Below are 27,971 nucleotides of genomic sequence, written 5' to 3'. Positions count from 1 at the left end.
TTAAGACCTGAGGTATAACATCCTGTAAGCAGTGGATGAGCTCTTTGTGCCAAAGATCCTCCTGAAGAACCAGAGATAAAGCTCACGGATCTTTGAAAGGGGGCAAGGCAAAACGAAATGGATAAGGAGCCAAAAAGCTTATTTCAGGCCCTGCTATTAACTCATCCCCCTTTCTTTATCAGGGAAAAAAGCCTCAGGCTCTCTATGTGCTGGCTCGGCCAGAAGGAGGAGGTCGTTAATCTCACAAGAAAGCACTCTAGAGCTTACAGGCTGCTTTTATCTAAAGCAACACACACATCTTTTACCCAAACACATATTGGCCTATCACAAGAGCCTAACATATCCTTAAACATCTACACCCTGCCCAGGAGGCAGACACCAAATCAGCTAACAAAAAAGCAATCTGGTTTAAATCCCTTAATGATGCTCCACCACACCCAGAAAGCTGTCCAACAAAGGGAACTAAAAAGCCTAGAGACTTCTTTCTTGCCCAGATACTGAGATTTCCCAAAAATGAAAGGAGAAAAACATACCCCTATCTTGGTATCCAAAAACAAATAAACTGACAGTGGGCTTTGATTCTGGGCCCTGTTCCTCTCTACAAGTAGTAGCTTAATTTCCTGTATATCTTTTCAAAAGGCAAAGCTACACTTACGGAACACTACAGAAGACACTTGGAGCTGATGGCAGCCATGTGGCATGATAAAAAGAGCACAAGCTTTTAGAGTGAAACATTGAGTTCAAACACTAGCAAACTTCATAACCTCTCTTTCACTCTTAGTTTCCTTATCAGGAAAGTCATAAGTAATATCTATTTCACGAAATTGTGATGAGAATCAAATGAACTAGCATGTACGATGTACCCACAGGCACATCGTAGTACACAGTAATTCAATTCCCATCCCCTTCTCACCCTACTCTGCACCTAAAAGCTATCTTTACTTTTTAACTTAACTATTAATTTCAAAACTGTATTCCTTTAGATTCCCAGAAAGTCAAGAAACTAATAATAAATGCTCACTCACTCGTGCCATCATCTGGTTCAAAGTGGCCAGTGTTGTTCCACGTATTGCCACTACTATTGCCATAATTATCATCAGTATTGGCTGGCTCTGCATAATCAGCTGGATTAAAGGTTCTGAAAAAACAAAATAAAGCTTAGAAGAGCCTCTGATCTCTAAGCGAATCACCAAATGCAAACTCAGAGAGAGAGTAACAATCACAATCATAACGATCATGGGCCCCATACTATAAGCCTATATGCTAACTCAGAATTTCATAGTATAATCAATTTATATCTACTATCCATTCTGAGGCTAGAGACCTGGTGGCATAACGGTTAAGAGCTCAGCTGCTAATCAAAAGTCAGCAATGTGAATCCACCAGCCGCCCCTTGGGAACCCTATGGGACAGTTCTACCCCATCCTATGTGGTCCCTGTGAGTCGGAATCAGCTCGGCTGCCAGTGCGTTTGATTTTGGCTTTATCCTTTTTGGGCTAGGATATCAACAATCATAATAAAATTCCCATGGAGATTTTAGGAAAATAGCAGGTATATGCATTTAAACAAAGCTATCAGCGCAATGATCCAGGTGGTACTTATCCCTAAGAAATGAGCCTTAAGTCCACACACCTTCCTGATTAAATAGTCTAGAAATCTTTCTGATCACAATTTTGGCTAAGGCTGCCTTATTATCCTCAGGATACTAAAATATTAGCCACTTTAAGATACGGTGATTCTTGGTGGGGCGGGGAGACTTTGACATGAGGTCTATGTAACTTACCCCATTCCTTGAGCAGAAAACCTTCCTCCTCGCCTACCAGAGCCACCTAAAGAAAAAGAGAGAGAAGTAATTTTAGAACCTGATATAAAACTACCTAGCCAGATGAGGCAGCTCTGCAATGGTAAGTGACTGATACTATCAGGTGCTCTCTCAGCCCACATAGCAGAGCAGATAACACAGAAGAATCATTACTGCCAACAGATGAATGCTTTGTTGCACAAATGGTTGGGTCTTCAAGCAAATACAGTAATATCAGCAATAAAGATAAAAAAAAAAAAAAATGATGTCTACCTTCCTTCCCACTTCCCGTTCAGCAATCTCTAGTATCAACTCAACAATTAAGGTAACCAGACTCCATTTGAGTTTATTTTAAATAAAGCAGACCCCTAAAAGAACTTAAAAAAGAATGTTGCCCCCAGTATCCACCTCCTCCCCAAACTGATCACCTCTGCCTCGGCCACGGCCCCTTCTGCCTCTTTCTGTGCCTCTTCCAGAAGGCCCGCCACTCTTGGTACCATCCAATCCGTTTTCCTGACCCCGAACTGAAATATAAAACAACACACAGACTATCAGAGCAGTGTCCATAGAAAATATACACATATATACCCATACATATACATACCTGTATATATACACACGTGTACATATGTACACACATAAATATATAAATGGATTATATATTTTCGGGGGAGGGACAAAAAGAAGAGAATGAGCTGGAAGGATGAAACATGAAGGGTACTCGGGGAATAGTGATAAACCACAGAGAGCTGTTTAAGTCAATTAACTTTACAAATGACTACAGGGTAATTCCATGCCAAACAAGTGGCTACTGTTGGAAAAGGCTACATGCAAGAGATGTCATGGTCTCAGAAGAGATGATGGCAAAAAACCAAAGGGGTGATGACATAATGGTTCCTGGGTCCTGCCTAGCAGGACCCTGACACATCCCTGGAGTCTAGACATTACTGACCCACAGCTGGTTTTGATAAAGCCCCATGCATACACTCTCGTCCACGGCTGGCACCTCTCCCCCGTCTTGGTGGCCCACCACGTCGCCGACTATAGTCTCTGTCCCGGTCTCGATTTTCTTTGCCTTCCTCATTGGATTCCGTCTGGGCACCATCCTTCTGTCCTGAGACTCCCTTCTTCTTCCCGACCATCTCCCAGGAATGCTAAAGGAGAGCAGAGCATTCATGTCTATCAATACGGGTTGCTATAAGGACACCAGAGATGAAAGCCAGGTCAACTGATTAACTACTCTCCTCTCAACATCTGTGCCTAAGACACTTGAACTAGTTTACACCTCTCTTAAATGGAGAATACAGACAGAATCTTAGAACAAATTCTACACGTATGAATTCCAAAATTGAAATCCTTTTTGTAGGAAAGGTGCTTGTATCTAGCTAATAGACTGCAAGGACCACCAATGTTTCTATCTAGTTCAGTCACTCAGAATTAGTCAAAGGACCTAGTTACTGGTCCCTTTCTTTGAAGTGTATTTCCTGGTCTAAGAAAATTTAAAAAACTAATTCTCTTTAGATTCAGTGACCCCCAACTTTCTATAGTCTACTCACGTCAAATAAAGTGAAAAAGGAAACTGAAAGATTCTAAAAGTTAAATCTGAACTCAGAACAAGCAGCATTCAGCTCCTGAGCACGCTAATTACACATTCCACAATTTAGGAGGAAAACAACAACTAAACTTACCTACCTACCTACCGAGACACAAAGCAATTCCATTATTTTAAAAAAGATCAAACAGCAGTCAGGAAAGCAGAGCCTGATTAAATGAAGCCTTCCATCCAGGTTTTATATGCTGAGCTCTCCCTATACTTCCCGAACTAATATAATCCAATTCAACTCTCCCTGAAGAATAATAATCTATGATGCATGTGAGGCTACAGCAGAAAACACCTGTGGCAAGGAAATAACCTAAACAAACACCTATGCAAAACACTCATTCTTCAAAGAAAACAAGCTTTTTGAAATTAAAAAATTTAAGTAACAGCAACATACCTTGATTTACACGTTTAAACTGCTGCAGAAAATTTGTACAGGCTGAAGTTCCAGCACAAACACCAGAACTTTCAAACCTTTACTATCCCAGCTACTACCTAACTGAAACGACAATGGCCCTGGCGCGCAGCTATCTGATATCTAATAACCTTCAAGAATATGAACTGCATATTAGGTAACATAAAATTAGTAATTTTCTCAGCTGCAATAATGGTATTGTGGTCCCGTAAAAGAGTGTCCTCCTTTAAGGGAAGCATGCTGAAGAATTTAGTGCATAAAGTATCATAATGTCTACAACTTACTTCCAAACAGTTCGGTCCCCAAAGAGAGAACGCTATATAAACACATACATAAAGACAGAGAAGCAAATGTGGCAAAATGTTTACGATTGGTAATTCATTGTATTATTTTGCCAGTGTTTTTCCAGATTTCTCATTTTTCTAAAATACACAGGAAAAATAAACCAGTATCATTATATAGATGTTTATATATAAATATGGAAAAAAATGTTCACAATATTTTAAGGAAAAAGAAAATTATGAAATACCATGTCTAATAAGACCCTGTTCTTAAAAATAAACAAATGTATGTACACTGTACTTAAAAAAAAAAAAAGGAGTCTAAAAAAGCCATATACCAAAATGTTACCGGTGGTGAAATTATAATTTGTTTCACTTACATGTATTTTCCTTCTAAAAATCTTGTTTTAATTTATTAAGCTAAAAGTGAACCTCAAAATACTTATATTAGCATATCTACATACGCTAAATAATCTACAGCAAATAATTTACTACAGTAATTAATTTTAAAAAAGATTAAGTATCCACCTAGGACTCAGCAGTTCCTTGTTGCCTACACATCCAACCCAAGCTAATTCCACATTACATACACATTACGCTAAAGGTAGGGTCGATTAATACGTTACGGTAACCTGACAGCTAAATACGCATCCTGGAAACTATATGCAAACAGCTTTTAGAGTCCTTGGTCACTAACCAGCATTTATAGTAGTTTATGCCAGTATATCTCAAAACCTAGCAACCTGGCACCTTTCTCCTCCCCTGTGGTATACATCAGCCAGCTGAGTTCTATAAAGAAAAAGAATTACTGTGCTCTCCCCCAAAGCACTGCCAGATTCCTGACGTGAGCTCATCCACCCAAATACATCCAACATCCCTGGCAGCTGATTTTGCTTCCCATTGATTTCACTATTAACTGGTTAATTTGTGACAGAGATCTACACTCTACTGTTTGTTTTCCTTTTCGATACTGTAGAAGGTCAGACTTGTAGCATTAGACACATGATGACGGAAGGCAACACAAATTTTGACTTGTACATAAAAACATTTAGATTTTTTTTAAAGTAGGAGTAGTTCTACCCCTTAGCCCCTCTCCTCCAAAAAAATCTTGGGACAATTAACCTCGAATAAATTCAAAATGAACTAAAGATACTATCTTGATTGTCCAAGCAGTGAATCTTCAAATAAGGTAAATGATCTAAAATTTAGTCTAAGACTACACTTTGGAAAATAAATTTTCACTTAACGATCAAAAAAAATTAATTTCCAGTATTGTGTCTCATTATCTCAAGGAAACTGACAAACCTCTAGCATTTAGCCACAAAATAAATAACACTAGAATCCGACCGTTGGTACCCGAAGGACGTGCTCTGATATCTATCTCCGGTGTAAGACAATGAATGAAAATGATTTCATGATACGCTGCTCATTCAAAAAAAAAAGGGAGAAAACAAAAGCTTGCTACTAAGTACTATAGGCACATTCAAAGATTATGAAGACTGTCTCCCTGTTCAACAGACAATTCAATACAAACACAAGACAAACAGAGATGTAGAATAGCCTGCGAACGGAGAGGAAGAGGTGAAAGCAACTTCTCTAAATTCCAGGGCAAGAGAACCTCCAAGATATTCCCTATCACCTCCAGGGATGGTCAACAGGCTGCAAAGCTTATCTATCTCTGCTACTTCAGCACAAATAAGTTCACACAATGGAATGGTATTGTGAGATGTTAAGTTGACATTGATAGGGAATGTCCTCAGTTCAGAAAGGAGCAGTTTGTAACTTTGTTCAATAGCGATAAAATAGATGAACAGAATTCTTCCTCGATTAATAACCAAGGCTATCAAATAGCACCTCTAATTCAGAATAACTCAGCCTTGAAAACAGTCACTCGCCTGGAATGAATAATTTATTCCAGGCCAATTAGAACAGACTGATTTCATCTGTTTTCTCCTACTACTGTTATCTCCATGAAGGGGATGCATTGTACATAAGTTTTTACTATTTGCAGCCTGCAGCAAACAATCTCCATCAAAATTCCCTGCTCTACTTGGAGAATAAGGTACTCTATTGAGTTACCCCATTTGCTACTTCTAGAATATTACTAACTTCCCAAATGGAAACCCACTTTCTAAAACCCTTTATTAGCACTCTACCGTGTCTGGGTTTCCTTCCAGCAGTACATTAATGGCTCTGTTGACATCTCCGTTGCAGTCATGCAAAGCAATCACACATTCATCTTGGTTCTTGCCTGTGATATCGATCAACTGAAAGAGAAAGATCAGCAACCATCATAAGCAATCTTGCACGGCCCCCGCCCCCAACAGAAACTAGATGAAAAGAAAAGGGAGAAGATAAAGCAGTTTAAAAGAACCAGACTTTAAAAGTAAGATATGTAGCCTTTTGGTATTCTACTCTCAAAATCACCTCTGGTTTGGGGCTAGGGGTCAAAAGTATTCATAAAACCATCAAACAATTAAGCATGAAATATTCAAAACCTGAAACACACAGGTTTCAACACACCATCAATTTTCTCATTCCTAGATGCCACAACTGCTCAAAATTGCTGTAAAATGGTATCAACAAAGTCGTTCAACAAATAAGAGATTAAGATCAAACCTCTTTAAACAAGGCATCTGTCCAAAGATATACAGTAAATCAGATACTGAAAGCATTTATTTGTTGGCTTAACATATTTCAGGTCGTAATTCTTTTGATGCTTATAGCAGAAAGGCATCTACATTATTTAACTGGGTTTTAATCCCTATGTAGTTTCCCACAACTTGTAGCAAATTAGTAGTACACTCACTTGTTTCACCTTTTCCTCAAAATCCGCATCGTTATGGTCCGAAATCATCTGTGCAAGTCGAATTTGTTCCGCAGTGGCCTACGAATTCAGAAGAAAACAAGAAAGCATGATCAAGGGGCAACAGTTCGGAGAAATAAGAGGGACGTATGTAGTCAAACCTCTCCCCCATTTTCCAGTTCCCTTCTCCTCATCACAAATGACCAAGTACCAAGTAACTAAAACACCAATACCATTTGTTGTTGATGCTGTTAGTTGCCATTCAGTCAATTTCGACCCATGGCAACACCCTGTGTAAAGAGTAGAACTGCTCCATAGGATTTTCAAGGCTGTGACCTTTCAGAAGCAGATCACCAGGACTGTCTTCCAAGGCTCCTCTGGGTGGGTTCAGACCGCCAACCTTTCGGTTAGTAGTAATCAAGTGCTTAACTGTTTGTATCACCCAGGGACTCCAGTGAAATGACAAAAAAGTGAAAACTGCCACTATTTTATTCTACAACCTCTAAAAAAGGCAAGAATCTTTTTCACCAATGTTCATAGCTAAAGGGCCTTTCATCTTGGGAGCACAGCACCACCTTGAAACATCTGTCTCTTAATTCCTATTAACGCGTTTATAAAGTCATATGTAAACCCTGTTCCTGTTTCTGTAGTTACCGACGCCGCACTCTTACTCCTAGGACTGAAAATACAATGAAGTGTATCTTCTGAGTTTCTAGTGCATGTTTATAAGATACCAACAATTTTACCACCCCATTTGAGAATAAGTACTAAAATTCTGCTAGAAATTCACTTGGAAATAGCGGTAAAAGAAAAAGAAAGGAAAAATTCTAGCCTTATCTAGCCAATTTCTTTACCATAACTAAATGTAAGTAATTTATTCACATCAGGGACCAACAAACATCTAACTGGTTAAGCATACATCATACCTAAAACAAACTAAAAACAAACAAAATATATGCATAAACCTCAGTATCCAGGAAGTTAATTTACTCTTTAAAACTTAAAATTGAACAATGTTCAAGGATGTCTCACTTGTTAATTCTGAAGGAACATATTGAAGATCCCAGCTCCTCATGGGAAAGGAAAAATCAGCTAAGCCCTCAATGAAACCAGCAAGGAAGATAAAAGGGAGGTTAGGGGAGAGGAGCAGAGGATAAAATCCAGAAGGAAAGTAGTGGCAAAACAAAGGTTGGCTAGAGACATATCAAGGTGGAAGGCCTAGGAAATAAGGAAGGTATTGCTAAAGCGGCCCAGATGACAAAGGAAACACTACCTTAGGTATACAAAGTACAGGACCCATTCTTTCTAGCTTCATAATGTTGTATTAAACAACGAAAAAGCTTGCTGCATCACAACGTGTCATTAAGTTATCAGGCCCTAAGTTAAAAAAAGACCCAAGACCTAAAAAACAATAAAGAACCCAAAACAATAAAGAACCCAAATCAATAACCCAAAACACAGAATGATATTGTATGGGATGGAAAGCGGTATCAACTGGAAGGCTACCCATAGATCCAACTCTCTTGGGTTCTTTACCTGTGGCCGCTGCTTGTGCTGTGTCTGGTTTTGGTTTTGAGGTTGTTCCCAGTTTCCCCGGGCTCGGTTAGTGCCCACCGATGTCATCATTTACAGTATATACAAATAACAGTATTTACAAGGTAGAATACTGAAAGATTAAAAAAAAGAGTTTAGGTGTTAAATGTGGGCAAATTATGTTTTCAACCTCTTTCATCAGCACCTTCACCACCAAGCACTTTTATTTCTTTAAAGGAGCAACCAAAAAGATTCATCTGTTCCTGAGACACATGTTTAGCTGCTGGATAAATTCCTTAAGAACTATGGCTATTACTCTATGCTTGTATAAAAAACATATAGAGTGTACATGAGTGCTCACCGTGATTTAGTAATAGTTATTGTTTTTTTAAGTTATAGGCAAGATTTGCTTCCTCGTCCCCATAAGCAGGTTTTGTAAAGTTTTATTACCTTGCTAGTAAGCAAAACAATGTTAATAAATCAAAAGCCTTCTATATGGGTGAAAATATCTGAAGTCCCTTTGACAGAAAAATAGAAAAGTCTAGAAACAAAGTCTTCCAGGAAGGGCATCAGTCTATACTCCAAAGAAATTACAAGAAAAAAAAAGCTTAAAATACTGTACTCAATCTACCCAAGGAAACAGCCTTATCTGCCTTAGGAGACTTTTACATAAATTGCATGTAACCTCCCCCTGCTTGGGAAAGGACAAACTCAAGTCTAGCCTCTTCTTCCAAGTTCCTACTCCTCAGCATGTTGCAGGTTTTTTTTTTTTTTTAATAGCCATGAACAGGGCACGTATTAGCCCCAGTGACTTTGCCCAGGATCTCAGTTCCCTGGACAATAATTTCAACAAACTGCTTTTGCGGTTGCCTTTGTTGGTCTTCTAGTCCACTGTTTCAAGAAACCAGAATTAACATTACCCTCCACCACTCACCTTAGTATACAGAGAATCCCAAATCTGTCCCCAACCAAAAGCATCTATCACAAAGTTCTATTTGGAAGAAAGGGCCTTTAAGCTTCAGACATTACTGCTGGCAAGATGACTTAGTTGAGTCTTTAAAGAGACACAGAACACACAGGACCTTCCCAAAACCAGAACATAGTTTTTGTTATAACACTTCTAATGGGCAAGAATTCTATTGAATTCAAGTTCTTTCAGGCAATCTCAGCTGCTGCTTTTAGTAAACAAAGAAAACATTCGTCATATGATGAAGTGCTTCAAATAAGAGATTACTTTACATTGTTTTATTCCTTTCCAAAGAGGACAATTTTATACTTTTCTGCTCTATAGTTAATTTTTTTCTAAATGAAACTTTATACAGGGCAATTCTAGATTGCCCAAAAGCCACTGCTGGATTTGAAGGAGAGAGAGGGAAGGCTTCCAAAGAAATATTCAAAGATTAACTGTTAGTAAAGTGAATTTCACCTTGGACGTCACAGAGAAAGCTGACTTTCCTATGGATAAATCCTTCACCAAGTTTAGTCAATAGACTGTGTAGGTTTTTTTTTTTTTTGGTTTTTGACATGGTCCTTAAAAACTAAGAGTGCTACATTCGCTATCACCAAGAAAGATTTTTAAGACAATTTCAGGGCTAATTTTTAACCATTAACTCTTCCCCCTACATATATGTGCACACAAAGGCCTGTAAATATTTCAGGCTAGTACAAGACTAATTGCTACACATTAATCCCTTTTCCTAGGCTATAACCAAGTTTCAACACTTAATTTACAAAAAAAAAAAAAAGTGTTGTTTAAGTACTTCCGGATCCGAATCAAAAAGAGAAAAATTTTAAGACTGGAGAAAAACTGTTATACTTTAAAATTAGTCCTATAAGTTTCTAATATGGAAATAGCCATTTCCCACTCAACCCAAATATTGACTGCTTTCTACTCCACGTGATTTCAATTCTGGAGAATGCATTATAATGCAGATATAAACTGTAGGGACAGCAACATATACTGTACCCAATCACATGTAAATATGTTAAAAAGTCATCTCAAAAGCCACATAATTGACTAGTAAATAAAAATCTTCCTGATAATCTTCCTATTAAATTCCATTTCTCTCTTAAAGTGCTTTGAAATGTGTGACTAAGAAAATTTTACCACCTAGGTGGTAACAACACTGAAAATCAGATTAAAAGCAAGTGATCTGGGATGGGCACTTGGAGGTACAGAATTGGTTGCCTTTTAGTAGCAAGCAGTCATATACCCAGAGTTATCACAGTGGAGGCAAGGAATCTTGTTTAAAACTCTTTCATACAGAACAAAAATATTTAAGGGAAATACGGTGAGAATTATTGGAGAACAGGGTATAGTGTGAGAGTAAATACAGGTTTCAACAGAAGCGTCCTTGACTAATTTATGAAAACCAGCTACTTAAAAAAATAGCCAGAGAAATTTTTACTGAAAAAAATAAATAACAAATATTTATTGAAGAACTACTATGTGTCCAGTACTTCAAGAAATACAAAAGCAGTATGATTTGGTTACTGCCCTCAGGGAGCTTACAATCTATTTGCGAAACAATTCAGAAACTCTGAAGTTCGACTGGAGTGGGGTAAGGCTTGGTGCCTTTAAGAAGCAACTTTTTTTAGAGATGTTTTGTTTAAATGACCCCTGCATCCCCTTCCCCATCAACATAAATCTAGTAAGAAAAAAGTACTCCCCAGTTGGGACACACTTAGCAAGGAGAAGCTTTAAAAAACAAAAATAAAACAGTACATTTTGGGGCCTTTCAGCACGAATTTACATGCCAGCAGTATTTCCCGTTCACAACGGAAACAATCACTGGGATAGTCTAATCTTTAAGGACAATGGTGTACGATCTCAAAGCACTTTTATCAAACGATACAGAGCCAAAACGTTTTAGTTCTCTGGTAACGCTCATTGTCACCGACCCTCAACACCTCCCAGCAAGTCACATCAGATATCCCCAAAGCAGGATATAGGGAGTGGAAAGGTGGGTGGGAAAAGGAGACAAAAAAAGGGATTTCTACCTCTAAAAATCAGAGTAAATCAAAAAGCAAAAACGGTAACAACAACAACAAAAAAAAGCCTGTTACTGTGCTGTTCTTCTTTCCACAACACCCTGCACCGGAGGTGGCTACATTTCAAGAATGGTGGAAAAGAGGCAGTCTCCAGTTCATGACATCAGTTTTCGAAACAATTTAGGGACTGTCCAGGTGAAGGGTATGAAAAAATTTGGAATTCCTATCCCATTATGAGAAGAGTGAACAAATACCCCAATGCTCTAGTGACGTCCCTTAGGCAGAATACACCCTATGGAGGCCTCCATGTCCAGCTTCCCAAATAACATCATAATTGTTTGGGGTACCCAAAACTACAGTATGGGCGCCGTGAAGCTAAAGACAGCGGTAAAAATATATTCCAAAAGCTGGGGCGGTGAGAAAGATGGAAGGGTATTAAGACGAGCTGACAAAGAGGGTGGAAACGAAGAGGGGACGCAAGCCCACGCGTGGAAGATGGAAGGCTCACCCCCCTCAGCGCCACATCGGGAACCCACGGGGCCCATCGGCTCTCTACCTCCCACCCCGAACAAATTAATCCCCCGCACTCCAAACTGAGGGCCACATGGGGGAGTTTGGGGCAGCTCCACCCCATCGCCCTCCCTCCCCCCCCGCCGCCCCTAAACCAAGCCGGATCCGGATCAGAGGAGGCCCGCAGAGGGTCGGAAGATGAGGCCCCTCGGTCTTCTCCACAGGCACCGATTCGTGGATAGAGAGAGCCCTACCTCAGGGAGAGCCCAGGCCTCGCTCGCTCGCGCTCTTTCTCGCTCTCCCCCCATCAGGCTTTAGCCGCATGCCCCCCCCTTCGGCTGCCCCAAGCCCCGCCCCGGCCACGCTCCCAAATCGAGGCCCCGGCTCTGGCGCGGCCCACTAGGCCGCGAACCTAACCATAAACAAAACCTCCGGCGGCCGACTCGGGAGGGGGGGAGGGTAGGGCTCGCACGACCAGGAATCGGGGTGTACAGTCGGGGGGGACACACGGCGTGGGGGGGCCTACCGAGGGAGGGGGATCTGGCGGGGATAGGGGAGAAACGAGGGAGGGTAAAAGGAGATCGCGGATTTAAAGGGGCCGCGGACAATACCCGGCCCCGCCGCGCTGCCACTGCCGCCGCCGCCGCCGCCAACGCCGCTGCGCTCCCAACTTTACCTCAGTCTCCTCCACACTGACACCCCGGGCCGCGCCGCCCCTGTCACGTGATATAAGATTCCCTCCTCCCCACCCCCTCCCTCCTCTTCCCTCTCGCGCTCGCTCTCGCGCCTTCCCCCTCCCACTTGCCTTCCTGCGTCCCCCAGCACGTGACGCGAAAAGGGACGCGCACGCAAGCGTGCGCGCACCGCCCCGCCACGAGACACCTCGCTCCGGCTCAGCGCGTCCTCCCCGCCTCCTCCACGGCGGCCCCGCCTTCACCACGTGATGCACGGACGGCCTCCGCTTCCTCTTACTGGCGTAGTTCCGCGTCTCGGCCGTGGCCGCTCCCGGGTGCCATTGCAACCTGAGTCACGTGCCGGGGGGGAAGCGGGAAGGCGTCGCTCCCCTCCCCCCCCCAGCCGCCATGTTTTTGGGCCGGGTCTTTCTTGGTCTTCCCCCATAAGGAAATGGCCGGAGAGCTCCGGGAAACCCAGGTGCCGTTGCCTCGGCGGAACCCGGGCTGACAAGGCAGGGCAACGGGGTAAACCAGAGCAGCTCTGTGCGGGGTGGGGAGGCCATGGCGTCCGGCAGTAACTGGCTGTCCGGGGTGAATGTCGTGCTGGTGATGGCCTACGGGAGCCTGGTGAGGAAATCCCCCCCCCATTCCTGTTGTCGCGTCAGACCCAGTAGAGACCCTCCTCTTGAGCGGTTCCCTGTCCTCATTCTCCACCCACTCACCTGCACTTTTTCTGGGCTTTGACGCTTATCCCAAGAATACCTGGGACTTAAGTCACGACTAGGATTGCCCCGCCCCTGGCTGAGAACCCTCCCGCTAAACTCCAGAGCGGCAGTCCCCATGCTTCCCTCCACAGGCGTCCCCAAATCCACCCCTATGTTTGACGGCCTTGATTTGTCCCAGGTTTTACCCCAAAGCACTTCTGAGAGCCCAAATCGGGGGAGTTGAAGGCGTGACTATTTTTTTTAAACTATCTTTGAAAGATTCTTTTTCTCGTATTTTTTTGGGCAGGTGTTTGTGCTGCTCTTTATTTTTGTGAAGAGGCAAATCATGCGCTTTGCAATGAAATCTCGAAGGGGACCTCATGTCCCTGTGGGACACAATGCCCCTAAGGTAGGTTCTTAAGGCATACGATGGGGCTGGTTCTCCAGATCTTTTAGGGGCAAGAATGAGATTTCCTTGTTTGGTGTCCGGTTACCGTCGTGCTTTTCTTGGATGGAACAATAACTGTCACCTGTGAGACCTGACTTACTGCTCCTGCTGGGGTATAGCACTTAGCGTACCCATGAACCTTAGTTTTGGCATCTGCAGAATGAAGGGCTTGCATTAAAGTTCCCAATTCTTTGTGGTAAGGTGTTTTCCAATTCATCTTAAATTACACAGTTTTTATTGTTTGGTTTCATTTTAGAATGGGGTTAGGGTGGTTAGAATTAGCCTCAGAGTGATAAAAAGGTCTGCCTTTGCAGAAGTTTAGATTTATAAGGGCCCCATAAATCATCTAATGCTGCTGTTTATGCTACAAACTGAAACCCCAAAAAGGGAAGCAAGTTATCCAAAATATACAGCATGTGAATAGCCAAATGGCCTGTTATCTTCGTTTACACTCTCTTCTTAGGTGATTGAATTCTTTTTCTTGATTGCAAGTATCTACAGATATGGTGAAATTTGTATTTCTATTTCAAATCTCTTTTCTCTATTCTGTACTTATATATCCAGGTGCTTATTTGTCATGCTTACGTATATGTGTGATGTCATTGTTAGGTGCTGTTAAGTCAGTTTCAATTCACAGCAACCCTATGTGCAACAGAACAAAACACTGCCTGGTCTTGCACCATCCTCACAATCATTGCTATACTTGAGCCCATCATTGCAGCAGCTGTGTCAATCCATCTCGTCAAGGGTGTTCCTCTCTTTTGCTGACCCTCTACTCTACTTAAAAGCCAAAAACTAAATCCGTTGTAGGTGTCTGATAGGCGTCTAAAACCTAACATTTCTAATTCAGAGCTCTACCGTTTCTATCTTGTTTCTTCAGTCTTCCACTTAGTATAGGCATCCGTTACGTTTCAACCTGCTTTTGTATGGCTGTTCCCTATGATCACTGCAGTTTAGCTACACTGGTGGAATTTCCCAGCTTAAAGGCATGTGCTATGACTAGAATGATTTTCCCCTGATCCACATTTGGCCATTTCATTCATTCTTTAGATTTTAGCTTATATGTTATCTCTTCAACAGAGGAGTTTTTATGTCTTAAAGTGGGTCTCTCCCTTTATTTTCTTATAGTACCCTGGGTTTTTTTTTCTTATACCATTCACAATATTTCTGTTATGTTTGTCTGTTTAATGCCTCCCTCGTCCACTAGGCTGTAAGCTTCAAGAATGCAGGCACCATGCCAGTTTTGTTCACTGCTGTAAAGTCAGGACCTACGCGTAGTAAACCCACTGCCATTGAGTCGATTCCGACTCACAGTGACTCTGTAGAACTGGGTGAAACTGCCCCATGGAGTTTCCAAGGAGCTTCTGGTGGATTGGAACTGCTGACCTCTTGGTTAGCAGCCATAGCACTTAACCACTGTGCCACCAGGGTTAGGTACTCAATAATTCATTGTTGAAAGGACAGCAGATTAGTTGGAGAACTAGGGCTAGTATATGATTCTTCCAACTCCTAGACCAGTGTTAATCTTTTATTAAGTTGCTATTACTCCGTCACACTGTAGTTTTTTACTGACATATCACCTGGAAAGACACAAGGAGGACGTCACGGCCTGAAACCTCTACAGTGCTCGTTCCACGTGTCCTCAGTTCATCAGATGCCAATTGCCTCTCATAAGAGTGACACAGAATTGATTTACCGTATATCATGAGTTAGTCAAAACTTTTATTTCTTTATAGATAAGATCAAGATTAATTTTTCTTTAAAAAATTCTTAACTAAATTCTAAGAAGTGGAAGTTTAAATTAGTAAAACGACTTTAGAAAATAATTGGATTTTATTGAGTAAGATTGCACATGTACCTAATCCATGATCTAGCAATTCTACCATACAGAAATTAATTTTTGCTTATATGTACCAGTAGACAGGTATGAGACTGTTCATAGCACAATGTTTGTAATAATTTTTTAAAAACAATCCAAATGTCCACATTCAGGTAGATAAAGATGTATTTGTGTTCTGGAATATTTTGTAGGGATGAAGATACAGATCAACACAGATGAATCTCCAAAATATTTTTGAATTAAAAATGAGTGCAAGCATGAGTGAATCTCAAGAATATGCAGAGTGAACAAAGCAAGAAAACCTGACATAAAAGAATATGTGCCATATAAATCCGTTTATATGAAGTTCTACAACAGGCAAAAGTATAGTCATACAAAGCACATTAGTGTTGCCTGGAGCCAACAGGGGAAGGATGACTGCAAAGGAGTATGAGGGGACATTTGGGGGTAGTGAAAACGTTGCATGTCTTGACTGGGATGGTAGTTAAACAGGTGTCTTTGTTAAAACTCAGATGTACACTTAAAATGGGTGCATTTTATCGTATGTAAATTCAACTTCGATTTAAGTTCGTTTAAAAATTTAAAAGTTGTAGAGAAATTTATGTATTCGTCTGTCCATATAAAGTTCAAAACCAGGTAGAGCTAAGCAACTTATTTAGGGTGACAAGTGGAAAAAAAAGTGAAGAAAGAGAACTGTTAACAAATGTAGGTTAGGGGTGGAGGGGACATCCAAGCAAGGATGAGCACAAAGGGCTTCAAAGTCACTGGTAATGTTCCATTTCATAAACTGGTACAGGTGTTCATTTTAATGGTTCTTATTCAAAATGTACACATAATACGCGTTTTTTTGTATATGATATATTTCACGGTGGAAGTTTTAAAAAAGTTGCAAGAAACTTAAATACAAGAAATTTCCCCAGACACTGGCAGTTGTTTGGGTAACAAAGAGGTGGATATGAAACCGGTAACAGTAGTTGCTTCTGAATAAGTTAGGGATGGCACCTTTAGTGCTTTTTGAATTTTATACTACAAATATAAATTATATATTTTAAGGATGTATTTTAGTTTTTTAAGGGAGCCTTTAGAGTCCTGTGGTACACCAGGTGGGTTAATCCTGAAGCTATTATATAGGTTGTATACAGGGCCCCTTCTTATAGATTGAGAGTGTATGTGACTTCAGTTGTTATGTATTTTTTCCCAACTCAAGAAATTCTTTATAATAGCTAAGCAAGATTCTAAGTCCAGTTGAAAGTGAGAAATGTCGATGCAGGTTAATGTTGTTTTGGCAGGTTAAAGGAGCTAGATGAGAGATACGGAGCTTCGAGAGTTTATTAGCGAACCCAATCCCATTCTTTCTTAAATTTTTGCATCTTATCTGATAGTTTCAGTAGCTACAATTTTCTCTGTTTCTGTTGTCGTAGTTGTTCACTTGCTCAGCTCCATTTCCAGATTGGTGGGAAACAGAGTGCAAGGAAAACTGATTGTATATTCTTTTCTCCACTTGAACAGGATCTGAAAGAAGAGATTGATATTCGACTATCCAGGGTTCAGGATATCAAGTATGAGCCCCAGCTCCTTGCAGATGATGATGCCAGACTGCTGCAGCTGGAAACCCAGGGAACTCAAAGTATGTGGCAAGCTCTTTCCTTGGAAGGATGCTTCAGAGAGGAATCTCACAAGTTCCGGATTCCTTTGCTTTCAGAGTTGTCAACATAGCCGCTGGCAAAACCAGCAGCTGTGACTCTTCTTTTACTGGGTATATGTCTAATGGGGGAAGACAGTTTATTAGCTTGCTGGAGTTTGGGATATCTTTTGAGGGTTATGCCTGAGACCAGACTCTTTCTTAACAGATTGCTACAACTATCTGTACCGGATGAAAGCTCTGGACGCTATCCGTGCCTCTGGTAAGGGCCACCCGACAGGGTCCATTCCAGGATCCTGGATACTCACCTGGTGAAGAGTGATGAACCTACTTTATTTACGCTAGGATTTGCATATTCTGCCCATATCTGGCTAGCATGGATTTTCTAGAGTTTAGAGAGTATGAGGTTACTCTTTTATGTAAGGAAATGATGTAAGTAAGTATGTTCCCAAAGAGTGACTTTTTTTTCTCTCTCTTAATAAGTTTTCTGGAGACTGTTAGTTTCATGAGCTGTATGGTAGCAGTTGGTTTTTCACAAAAGACAGGTGACTTGATGGCCCACTACAGGAACCGTCCCCAAAGCCAGCTTGTCAGACATGGATTGGACTGGACAATGGGTTGGAGAGGGATGCTGGTGAGGCGTGAGCTACTTGGTTTGGGTGGACACTTGAGACAATGTTGGCATCTCCTGCTTGGAGGGAAGATGGGAGGGTAGAGGGGCTTAGAAGTTGGCAAAATGGTCATGAAAAGAGAGAGTGGAAGGAAGGAGCGAGCTGTCTCATGGCGGGGAAGTAATTGGGAATATGTAGCAAGTTGTGTGTAAGTTTTTATGTGAGACTGCCTTGATTTGTAAACTTTCACTTAAAGCACAATAAAAATTATTTAAAAAAAAAAGACAAATGACTTGGGCAACGTGGTAAACAGTGTCACTGAATTGTACACATGAAGAATGTTGAAATGGCAAATGATTTGTTACAAATATACTTACTACTACAACTTAAAAAAGGCGACATCTTTTTCACTACAAAGATAGATGGTTCTTGAATTTTTCCCATTTTATGACCACTTGTTATATATGCTGTATTTCTATCAAAGCTTAATTCATCTGTTAGAGTCAGGATAGGTAAATAGGGGAGTAAAAAGAATGATGTCACTGTTTGTATCATTGGTATAGCTTACAGTTGTATTGCCACCACCAAATACAGCTTTATATCTCTGGTCTTCTTAATTCTATTATAATTCCTCTCCTCCCCCAGCTCAACATTGGACCTGTTTCTAAGTTTGGGGAATTAACTAGAAAGACTAAAGAATGGGAGAAGGGGGCTAAAAGGTGTCACTGTGCTGTTATCTCCTCAGAGATCCCATTTCATGCTGAAGGCCGGCATCCCCGTTCCCTAATGGGCAAGAATTTCCGCTCCTACTTGCTAGATCTTCGAAACACTAGTACTCCTTTCAAGGGTGTGCGCAAAGCCCTCATTGATACCCTGCTGGATGGCTATGAGACAGCCCGCTATGGGACAGGGGTAAGCTGGATGGTCAGTTTCCTTCAAGGAACTGAACTGATCCCCAAACTGAAAGATCCTCATTCTTCCTTCCTCTTTCCTCAGGTCTTTGGCCAGAGTGAGTACCTGCGCTATCAGGAGGCCCTGACCGAGCTGGCCACTGCGTGAGTTTGGAGGGGAACATGTCAAAGGGGACTGGCAGGTTGGCTCCATTTCGTTAGAAGATTAAGTAGTATTCGACTGTTGTTCCCACAGAGAAATGACCTCCATTAAGCAATGTGAGCAAAAATCTGTGATACCATAAGAGTTGTCAGGTCCTTAGACTACTAAAACTGCTTCTTGCTCACATGGAAAGCAGATGTTAATGTATAAGCTAACAGTTTTGTGCATTGCGTAAAATGTCAGAATTGGTATAGCCTAACAAATGAAACAGTTTTTTTTTCAGCACACGGGGGTTCCTCTTGTTCCAGAGTATAAGTGCCCTGCTTTGGGACTTGGTCCAATAAAAGTAAAAGTGCCTTCCCGTTTCTGTTCCCACTTAGAGCATTAGTGACCCTGTCAAAAACACTGTAGGGTCAGCTGTCAGGTATTTGTGACAGAGGAGAAGAATCATGACTTCTGTTTGGGTTGGTTTAAAAACCCTATAGAGTATTTCTGCTGTGTAAGACATGGGGTTTCTATGAGTTGAAACTGACTCAATAGCAATGGGTTTGTGTTTGGTTTTGGTTTTCGTTAAACCTAGCTTCGTTACGTTATTTATGCAGGTGTTAAAATGAAAGTGTCTGGTGTAGAGGGGAAGCCTTCGAAAGAATGTATCTGTTCTTTTATGTTGAAGACGGTTTCCTCAAGACATAAAAGGATATGTCTATACAGTCTTTTTTTCTATACCTAAAAATGAACTACTACCTTATTCCTATAGACAAAAGGTCCTAGTAAAAACTACTTTAGAGCAGTGATGAAAATGAACATGGAGATGATGGAAAAGGGTATTTGGTTTACAAGTCAGGCAGAAGTCGAAGTTTCTTCGACTTCTAGTTTCTAAAAAGGCTCAGTGGGTACAGGAAAGGAGTAAAGTCTTTGAAGTTTGACAACCTAGGGTTGAATCCCCCTCTGTCACTTACTGGCTTCGTGACCTCTGGCAAGTTATTTATTGGACCCTGAAAGACAAGGATGATACCATCCCAAAGAGGGTTTTTGGAATTAAGTTAGATATTGGTGAAGAACCAAGTATAATGTCCTAACATGTTGTGTGTACCCAAGAGCTGCTGCTATTTCTTATTTTTTGGTATTGAGCTTTTAAAAGACTTTTTGAACCAGGAGCGTAATAGCTGCTTACACAAATTAGGTGAATTGGCAGAGTTAAAATTTTCTGTAAGTGTAGTGAGATGAAGAAAAGGTTGAGTAAGAGGCAGGAACTCAGTGGGAGATTAATTTCTCTGCTATTTCTGAGATAATACTTGGAATTTTAGTAACTAGTTACAAGATAGAACAGAGACCATTTGTGGCTATGGTTGCATTTGTAGGACAGGACGAGTCCGGAATTGTTTGTATTCTTCCTTTATTCCTCATCCTGTCTGTGACCTGCTCTCTGTACTCCTCAGGGTCAAAGCACGAAGTGGGAGCTCTCAGCGACACCACCAGTCAGCAGCCAAAGACCTTACTCAGTCTCCTGAAGTCTCCCCAACAACCATCCAGGTGACATACCTCCCCTCCAATCAGAAGAGTAAACGTGCCAAGCACTTCCTCGAATTGAAGAGCTTTAAGGACAACTATAATACATTGGAGAGTACTCTGTGATGGAACTGAAGGATCCTTGCTATAGATTGAGCCAGACGGAGTACAGTGTGCATGCCAGGCAGTCCTCAGGTTATCTGGCTCCACAGGCCTGGACTCCATCGGCCAACACTCCCGTTGTGTACAGAGCTCATGCGTGGAGGCCCTTTCTCATGGGCTGTTTCTGAACAACCACTAAAACTATTTCTCCCAGTAGCACTTTTTCTGGAGTTAAATTCAGTTGTTATTCTTAGTGTTTCTGTCAAGCCTACCTTAAAAATTCTCACCTGGTTTTGATCATGATTAGTTCATTTGCCCTGTTCCAGGGTATTTAATCCCAGAGGTTAAAATTGAGATGAGGGGACTTGACGGCTTCCATTATCTACCCTGTTGTTGTACACAGTTAAATGGGAACTGTTCAGGTTTGGGGCATCTCAGGTTGATTGGCGGGAAATGCAGACAGGAACTGGTCTAGGAGGTTGGGTGTGGCAGTGGGTGGTATGTGAAACAACTTACCCTGGTGCTCCACTTAAACCAGGATGTGTAGAAACAACACAACTTTTCCTGAAGTGCAAGGATCTGCCCTTCCACTTTCATTCCATACTGTCGTAAATATATTTAATAAGAAGGACTGTTCTGACAACTGGCATTATCTCATCGCTTCTCCTTTACTGGGGATACTATAGGACAGTGTGAAGGAATGGTTTCCCCTAACAAGGCAATGCACTGGTCTGACTTTATGAATTGGTTATTTAATAAAATGAAGTATTAAAAAATATATATGATTAATTTCTTTACAGTTGTCTTTTAATAAAACAGGCATATGATTTGTGTACTTGCCTAACAGCAGAGTGTGAGAATTTTCCTCGAGAGAATTGGTGGGACCATGGGTACCCTGGACCTAGAACCATACTCTTTGGGACCCCAACAGAGGAAATCCTAAAATTGGGACGGGGGCCTTTGCTCACAGAGTTGCCTGTGTCAGTAATAGAAGGCTGCAGAAGGCGGATTCCCTGCAGGTCTCCCAGGCAACAGGCCAGGTGACCAATCAACTCCTAAGCCTAGGGTCATTGTTGGAGCCTTGAATGTTGCCATGACTACTGAAACCTTGGTGACTGAACTAAACAGAAGGGAAAGCCTGCCCGGTCTCTTAGGACCATATCAAGCAAGTCTGTAGACAATGTCTGTGGAAAAGATGGCAAGAGTAGAAGAGGTATGCAGAATTGAAAGGAGGGGCTGGGGTGAAGGAGTTTCCCTTGGTGAGCGTCCAGACCGATTTACCGGAAGTAGATAATTTCCTGGGAAAGACCCTTGATATAACAGAAGGGTAGTTATTAACAGGAGTGGGAGACTGTTTTGCACATAGTAGGTATTCAAATATTTGTTCCATTCCAATGTCTGCTTGTTTACTTTGATCCATTCTGAAAGGAGTAGGTATTTCCTTTCCCCACCTCCCCAAGGAAATGGACCACACTCACTGAAAGAAAAAGGCTTATGTATCTCTGACCACAATAAGATACTGAGGGTGAAGTTCTGAAGATCAAAGCAGATCAACAGAACTCCCTTTTCTTGCAGAGTTTTCAAAGGGCCACGGAACTTAAGAAGATGGTTAACAGGTAACCTCTGCTTTTATCTCCTCCCCTTGCCCTCCAGAGTTTACCTTTTCACTCCATTCTCCCTGAGCCATCTCTCAACACTTCTGTACAAGAATGAGAGCAGGTCTAGAGGGGGCAAGAAGTCACCGTTGTCATAGCAAGCAGATACCAGCCTTCTGGTGGCCACTAGGTTGGGCTATACAGGCTATATGGTTTTTATGGCCCTCTGCTTCCCATCTTCTAAAAGAAAATTGGAGCAAGTTTGTTGTTGTAGTGGTTCTTTTTTTTTTTTCCTTCTGGCATTGTACTAATCACGTAAGTGCAGCAGGCATTGAGTGAGTGAATGAGAAAACTGTCAAAAGACTGTGGGCTGCTGCGTATCTGTTTCACCTGGGGGATATTTTAAAAACCGCTGACACCCAGGGCTTATCCCTGGAGATAGTGATTAAAATGGTCTGGAATGGGATAAAGGAATCCATATTTTTTAAGTTTTCACGGGCTATACCCAGGGCTAGCAAGGATGTGAGAAACAAAGAATACATATAATTTTAGTTGAAGCAAGGAACCTTGGTGGCACAATGGCTAATCGCTCAGCTGCTCACCAAGAGGTCAGTGGTTCAAACCCGGCATCGGCTCTGTAGGGGAAAAGACCTGGTGATCTCCTCCCGTAAAGATTACAGCCTAGGAAATGCTCTGGGGCAGTAGTTCTACTCTTGTCATACGGGGTCACTATGAGTCAGAATTAATGGCACACAACGAGGTTAAAGCAACCTCTTTAGGAAGATATTTGATGAGATAAACTTTAAGATTCACACCTTTAAATTGGCAACTCCTAAGAATTTACCTTACATAAATATGCATGTAAACATACTAGAAGATACAGACACATAGGTGTTCATAACGGCATTGTTCATAAAAGTAAAAAAGCTAAAAATAGCCTAGTTAGTTAAATTATGATACAAAAATACTATGCAGCTTTTAAACAGAATGAAGCAAATCCCCGTGTGCTGATGTGAAACCAAATTGTTAAGTGCACTGCTTAGGTAAATGTATGATCTCGTGTTAAAAAAAAAGATACACCCACTAGTATATAAAAGTTTTCTGGAAGGATATACAAAGAACCTGGAAAGCTTTGTTGGGAAGGACTAGGACTAGCTTTTTTTGTCCTGCATATTTTTGTGTGAATTTAACTTTTCTAGTCAGTGTCAAAAATACTTTGAGATTTTTTGAAAAATGTCAACAGGGTCTATCTGAGCAGTGGAGATATACATTGTTTATATATGTATGTATATATATGTTTTAAAACTTTAAAAATGAAGTTCTTAATACATAAAAGGAGTGTATATTTTATGTAACAAAAACTTCATTTTTTATTTTTTTTTAAATATGGATTATTCCAGTACCTAGCGAGAGTTGAGAATCACTGGTGTGATGGAAGGAATATTAGCCTTTGGGTCAGAGAGATTGGATATGAGACCCAAGTCTGCCATTACGTGAGCTTGGGCAACTCACTTGAACTTTGTTCCCTTATCTGTATAACGTGAAAATTCATACCTACATCATATGGTTATTGTGATGATTAAATAATGTGTTTAATACATACTAGGTTAGCTGTGAAAACCCTATGGAGTAGTTTTACTCTGTTCGCATGGGGTCACCACGAGTCGGACTTGACGGCATATAACGCAGGGTCTAAATCAGGTCTAGCTACCTTTTCAAAAGGAATTTGCAGTCTTCTGACACTGGCCGAGGTTCTGACTGGAGAAGCCTCACTGATGGGTTTCGTCTCACTGGTAACTCTAACCCGTTCACCCCCACCTCTGTATCCGGGTCAGGTGGCAAGATTCACATACACACTGTCTGTGGCAGATGACATTGAGCCAGAGGAGAAACCCATATGCCATTCTAAGGATGCAGGACACCATGGTGCAGGAGTTGGCATTAGCCAACAAGCAACTACTGATGGTGAGTTTTAGCAAGGGCAGCCTAAAGTCTCATCCATTACTGCCCTGTGCGTTTGCCCATTGGCATTTCCAAACTCTTAATCTCTGCCCTCACTTACCCACTTTGTCTCTGAAGTTTTCACTCTTAAAGCACAGCAGCAACTCTTGCCAAATGCCAAAACACTTTTTCGTTAAGTGAGTCTTTGCATCCAGCTGCAGGTGATACATTTTAAAGTCCAAAGTGCCTTCTGTTCTTTAACCCCTCTCATCTTGGTGAGACTGAAAACTGCTTCTTAGTGCCCAGCACCTGCCTCTCAGGACTTCTCTCTCCCTAGAGTCCCCAGTTGCTGTCATATATCTCTGTATCCCTGGTGTCTAGCAGAGTTCCTGGTTTGTGGTATGTTCTTAGCAAGTGTTTGCTCAACGTGGGGCTTTGTCTGTGGAGAAAAGGTTGGTTATGCTTCTCCACTTGTTCAGTCTCTGCTACTGCCTAACTTTATACCACAGCTAAGTTCAGGTCCAAGGGAAAACAAGTGATGGGAAAGCAACCAGGGAAACAGAATGAGAAAGGGTGGGAAACAGAATGAGAAAGGGTGGCAAACAGGGCAAACACCACACTCTGTTCTGTCCTCCCCACCAGGTGCGTCAGGCTGCTCTGCACCAGCTGTTTGAAAAGGAGCATCAGCGGTACCAGCAGGAGCTAAATCAACTGGGCAAAGCCTTTTATGTGGAGAGACTATGACGGCATCCACAACAGTCCTCCCGTTCTTGCCTTGCCTGCTAACCTAGCCTTCTTGAGCCTCTACAGCCTTGAACTTCCTTCCCAAAACACACCTGGTTTTAGCTATCTGCCCAGGACTTAAGGCAGTCCTTCCACTCTCACCTTTTCACTCTCAGGTCTCCCTTCTGCTGCTAATTGAAAAACAATCTATAAAACAATGGTAAAAACAAGAGTGACGCCTTGTGGTCAGTGTGAGATATGCAGTGTTGAGGTAAGGTGGGTGGTGAGGTGCAAAGATGGACAATGTGAGAGCTGAGAACCCTGATTCAGTTTAACAAATAAAGCTAGCTCTGAACGGTTCAAACTTAGGTCCCTTGGCTCATTCTTTCAGCCCTAAATCTTGAGTCTCCCTGTTTTGTTTAAAAAATGCTTACTTCATAGCCACCACAATCTTAATGTAGCTTTCTGGATTTTGCTCACACTTCTCAAATCTCACTTCCGCTGAACTTTTCTGTATACTTGGACAAGTAGCTCTGAATGTGGCTGTGAGTTCAGCTACAGGCACTGTGGTGCTTGAGTGTCTGGAGACCTAGATTTTAGTTTTTGAGTGGGCCACTACTGTGAGAACTTGGGTAAGTCTCTCCTCTGGCCCTGAATTCCCACTTCTGCAAAAGGACAGGGTTCCACATTCAAATGCCTTCCAGAGGTCAAGCAGATCACATAGTAAGTGTAAGGAAGTAGCAGTGATGGGATTTGTGGTGGCCTGGAAAGAAAATGTCCAATCTAAAGGTGCTCGAAATCCTGAAAATACTGAAAAGTTCTGATTAACCATATGCATCTACAGGCCACAGAGAACCTTACTCAAGGTCCATTTTATATACAAAGAACAACCCAAGCCAGAGGACCCCATTTCACAGCCAGTAACAGCTGCAGGGACATGCTGTCCCTCCCTGATACACCACCATTATTCATTACTATTTCCTGTTCTCTTCACTTTGCCGTCAGCAACCTCAGTGCTCACTCATCTTTCCCATGGCCCCATGTGGCTGTCTTCATTGCAATCCCTCCAAGTCCATATCCACCCTTCAACCTCCTACTGAATCCCCCATTTCCATCTCCTAGCTGTGAGAACTTCTCTTTCCTTATCCTCCTTCACGCCCCACAGATTCAGGAGCAAGGAGAGGCAGGAGGCTGTAAAGAGAAGAACACAGGATTTGAAGGCGGGTTTGGGTTCAAATTCTGACTTCACCTCTTAATTGTTGTATCACCATGTGTAAGTTATATAATTTTTCTCCTTTGCAAATGAGGGTAAGAATACCCATCTCGCAGGATTGTTATGAGGATTAAATGAGATAATGGGAATAAGCCCAATGCTTGGTACACAGTAGGTATTTTCCCTTTCTGTCATGAGATTCCCCTCTTGGCCAGCCCTCTTTTCCAGCTCAAATGTCATTCTCTATCCCATTCCCCTCCCTCTCTGTTCTGTATATCCATTCATCCTTCAGATGCCATCACCTTTGCTTCCCAAGTCCTCTTGTCTTTAGCCAGTAAATGGCTCATGAGCCCACAGGCTGGCAGGGGAGGCACTGAACATGTAATAATAAGTGTGATGTGAGTTTTATAGGAGACAAAACCACACACACATGGCCTGGATTTGACCACAACCATGAGAATGAGTCTCCCACTCATTCTGTCTGTTCCCCATCCCTCTGTTTCCTTGCAGGTTCAGCTTGCCTTCACTTTTTTTATCTTCCCTCGTATCTGTCTCCCAGTCAGTTCTCTGCTTCTTATATATGGGCGATATAGCCTGGTGTTTGGGAAAATAGACTTTAACACTGGACAGATCTGGGTTTGAATCCTAGCTCTTAGTCCTAGCTCTGTCACTTACTGGCTGTGTGGCCTGGTGGAAGCTATTTTAACTTTCTGGGTCACAGTTTCTTATACGTAAAATGGAGATAATTCTTACCTCATTGGGTTGCAGAGAGGATTAAATTAACACTTTACATAGAAGTGGCACATAATGTCCAATAAATGGTAACCCATAGTAAGGTTTCCCTGCCCATGATAGTTTTTTTTTCCCCCTTTTTATTTCTTCTCCATTACCTGAATGCCCCCACCTCCCTCCCTCACCAACCCCTTCTATTCCTGTGTTCACTTGGACCTACAGAACACCCCTCCCCATCTGCTTTGATTCCTGACCTTGGTCTGTCTCCCCAGGGCTTGTCACTGCCAGGCTGGCTCCCGTATTGGCAGGTTGGCCCCCTACAAAGCCCATCTCCAATGATCCTGTCTACTCTCATCACATCAGCTGAGTAGTCCACCATCCATTGTACGCATCTAGCCCCTCTTCCCTCTGCAGCTGGTGCCTCACCCAGCTCCTCTAGCTCAGAAGGATTCAGTCTTGTTTGAAATGGCTGCAGGAGAGCTAGAGAGCTTTCTAATACATCTGATCTTTCTGCCTAGTTATGCCATCCAGTCAAAGTCTCCTTGCTCTAAGAGAGCTGTTCTTCCTCTACCTCAATATTGCCAGTGTCTGTTCCCCTAGTACCCCCAACACTAAAGTCTTTTCAGTTCCTGCTAGTCCCTTTCCCCAGACTGTTTTTTTTTTTTTATTAACTTTTATTGAGCTTCAAGTGAACATTTACAAATCAAGTCAGACTGTCACATATAAGTTTATATACATCTTACTCCGTACTCCCACTTGCTCTCCCCCTAATGAGTCAGCCCTTCCAGTCTCTCCTTCCGTGACAATTTTGCCAGCTTCCAACTCTCTCTGTCCTCCCATCCCCCCTCCTGACAGGAGATGCCAACACAGTCTCAAGTGTCCACCTGATATAATTAGCTCACTCTTCATCAGCATCTCTCTCCTAACCACTGTCCAGTCCCTTTCATGTCTGATGAGTTGTCTTCGGGGATGGTTCCTGTCCTGTGCCAACAGAAGCTTTGGGGACCATGACCGCTTGTATTCCTCTAGTCTCAGTCAGACCATTAAGTATGGTCTTTTTATGAGAATTTGGGGTCTGCATCCCACTGATCTCCTGCTCCCTTTCTCTGTTGTGCTCCCTGTCAGGGCAGTCATCGATTGTGGCCGGGCACCAACTAGTCCTTCTGGTCTCAGGATGATGTAGGTCTCTGGTTCATGTGGCCCTTTCTGTCTCTTGGGCTCTTAGTTGTCGTGTGACCTTGGTGTTC

At 42.0% G+C, this 27,971-nt stretch overlaps 2 protein-coding genes across 9 annotated transcripts in view; one reads left to right on the top strand and one right to left on the bottom strand.

Moving 5' to 3' along the window:
- The window catches only part of UBAP2L (ubiquitin associated protein 2 like), a 38,784-nt gene extending 26,732 nt beyond the window's left edge, over positions 1-12,052 (bottom strand). The window contains 7 exon segments of the mRNA XM_064282641.1: positions 1,026-1,138; positions 1,784-1,829; positions 2,230-2,325; positions 2,787-2,955; positions 6,254-6,364; positions 6,907-6,984; positions 8,440-12,052. Of these exon segments, the coding sequence (XP_064138711.1) occupies positions 1,026-1,138; positions 1,784-1,829; positions 2,230-2,325; positions 2,787-2,955; positions 6,254-6,364; positions 6,907-6,984; positions 8,440-8,529 (703 nt within the window). The 5' untranslated portion in view covers positions 8,530-12,052.
- A 911-nt stretch (positions 12,053-12,963) lies between these two features.
- C3H1orf43 (chromosome 3 C1orf43 homolog) lies at positions 12,964-26,345 on the top strand. Of its 8 annotated transcripts, XM_023554012.2 has the most exons (10): positions 12,972-13,238; positions 13,623-13,724; positions 17,113-17,230; positions 17,454-17,507; positions 18,602-18,768; positions 18,853-18,911; positions 20,349-20,442; positions 22,096-22,136; positions 23,951-24,080; positions 24,699-26,345. In XM_023554012.2, the coding sequence occupies exons 1-10, from the start codon at positions 13,173-13,175 to the stop codon at positions 24,798-24,800; spliced, it is 933 nt and encodes a 310-aa protein (XP_023409780.2). In that variant the 5' UTR covers positions 12,972-13,172; the 3' UTR covers positions 24,801-26,345. The 8 variants fall into 8 exon arrangements, with proteins under 8 accessions (XP_064138712.1, XP_023409779.2, XP_003415145.3 ...); XM_023554011.2 differs by lacking the exon at positions 24,699-26,345 and having other exon boundaries at positions 12,967-13,089; positions 23,951-24,662; XM_003415097.4 differs by lacking the exon at positions 24,699-26,345 and having other exon boundaries at positions 12,970-13,238; positions 23,951-24,657.
- The last annotated feature ends 1,626 nt before the right edge of the window (positions 26,346-27,971 follow it).

The sequence above is a fragment of the Loxodonta africana genome, chromosome 3, assembly GCF_030014295.1.
Source record: "Loxodonta africana isolate mLoxAfr1 chromosome 3, mLoxAfr1.hap2, whole genome shotgun sequence".
NCBI lineage: Eukaryota > Metazoa > Chordata > Mammalia > Proboscidea > Elephantidae > Loxodonta > Loxodonta africana.
The sequence above is the reverse complement of the archived record's forward strand: the minus strand, read 5'-3'. Positions and strand labels throughout refer to the sequence as shown.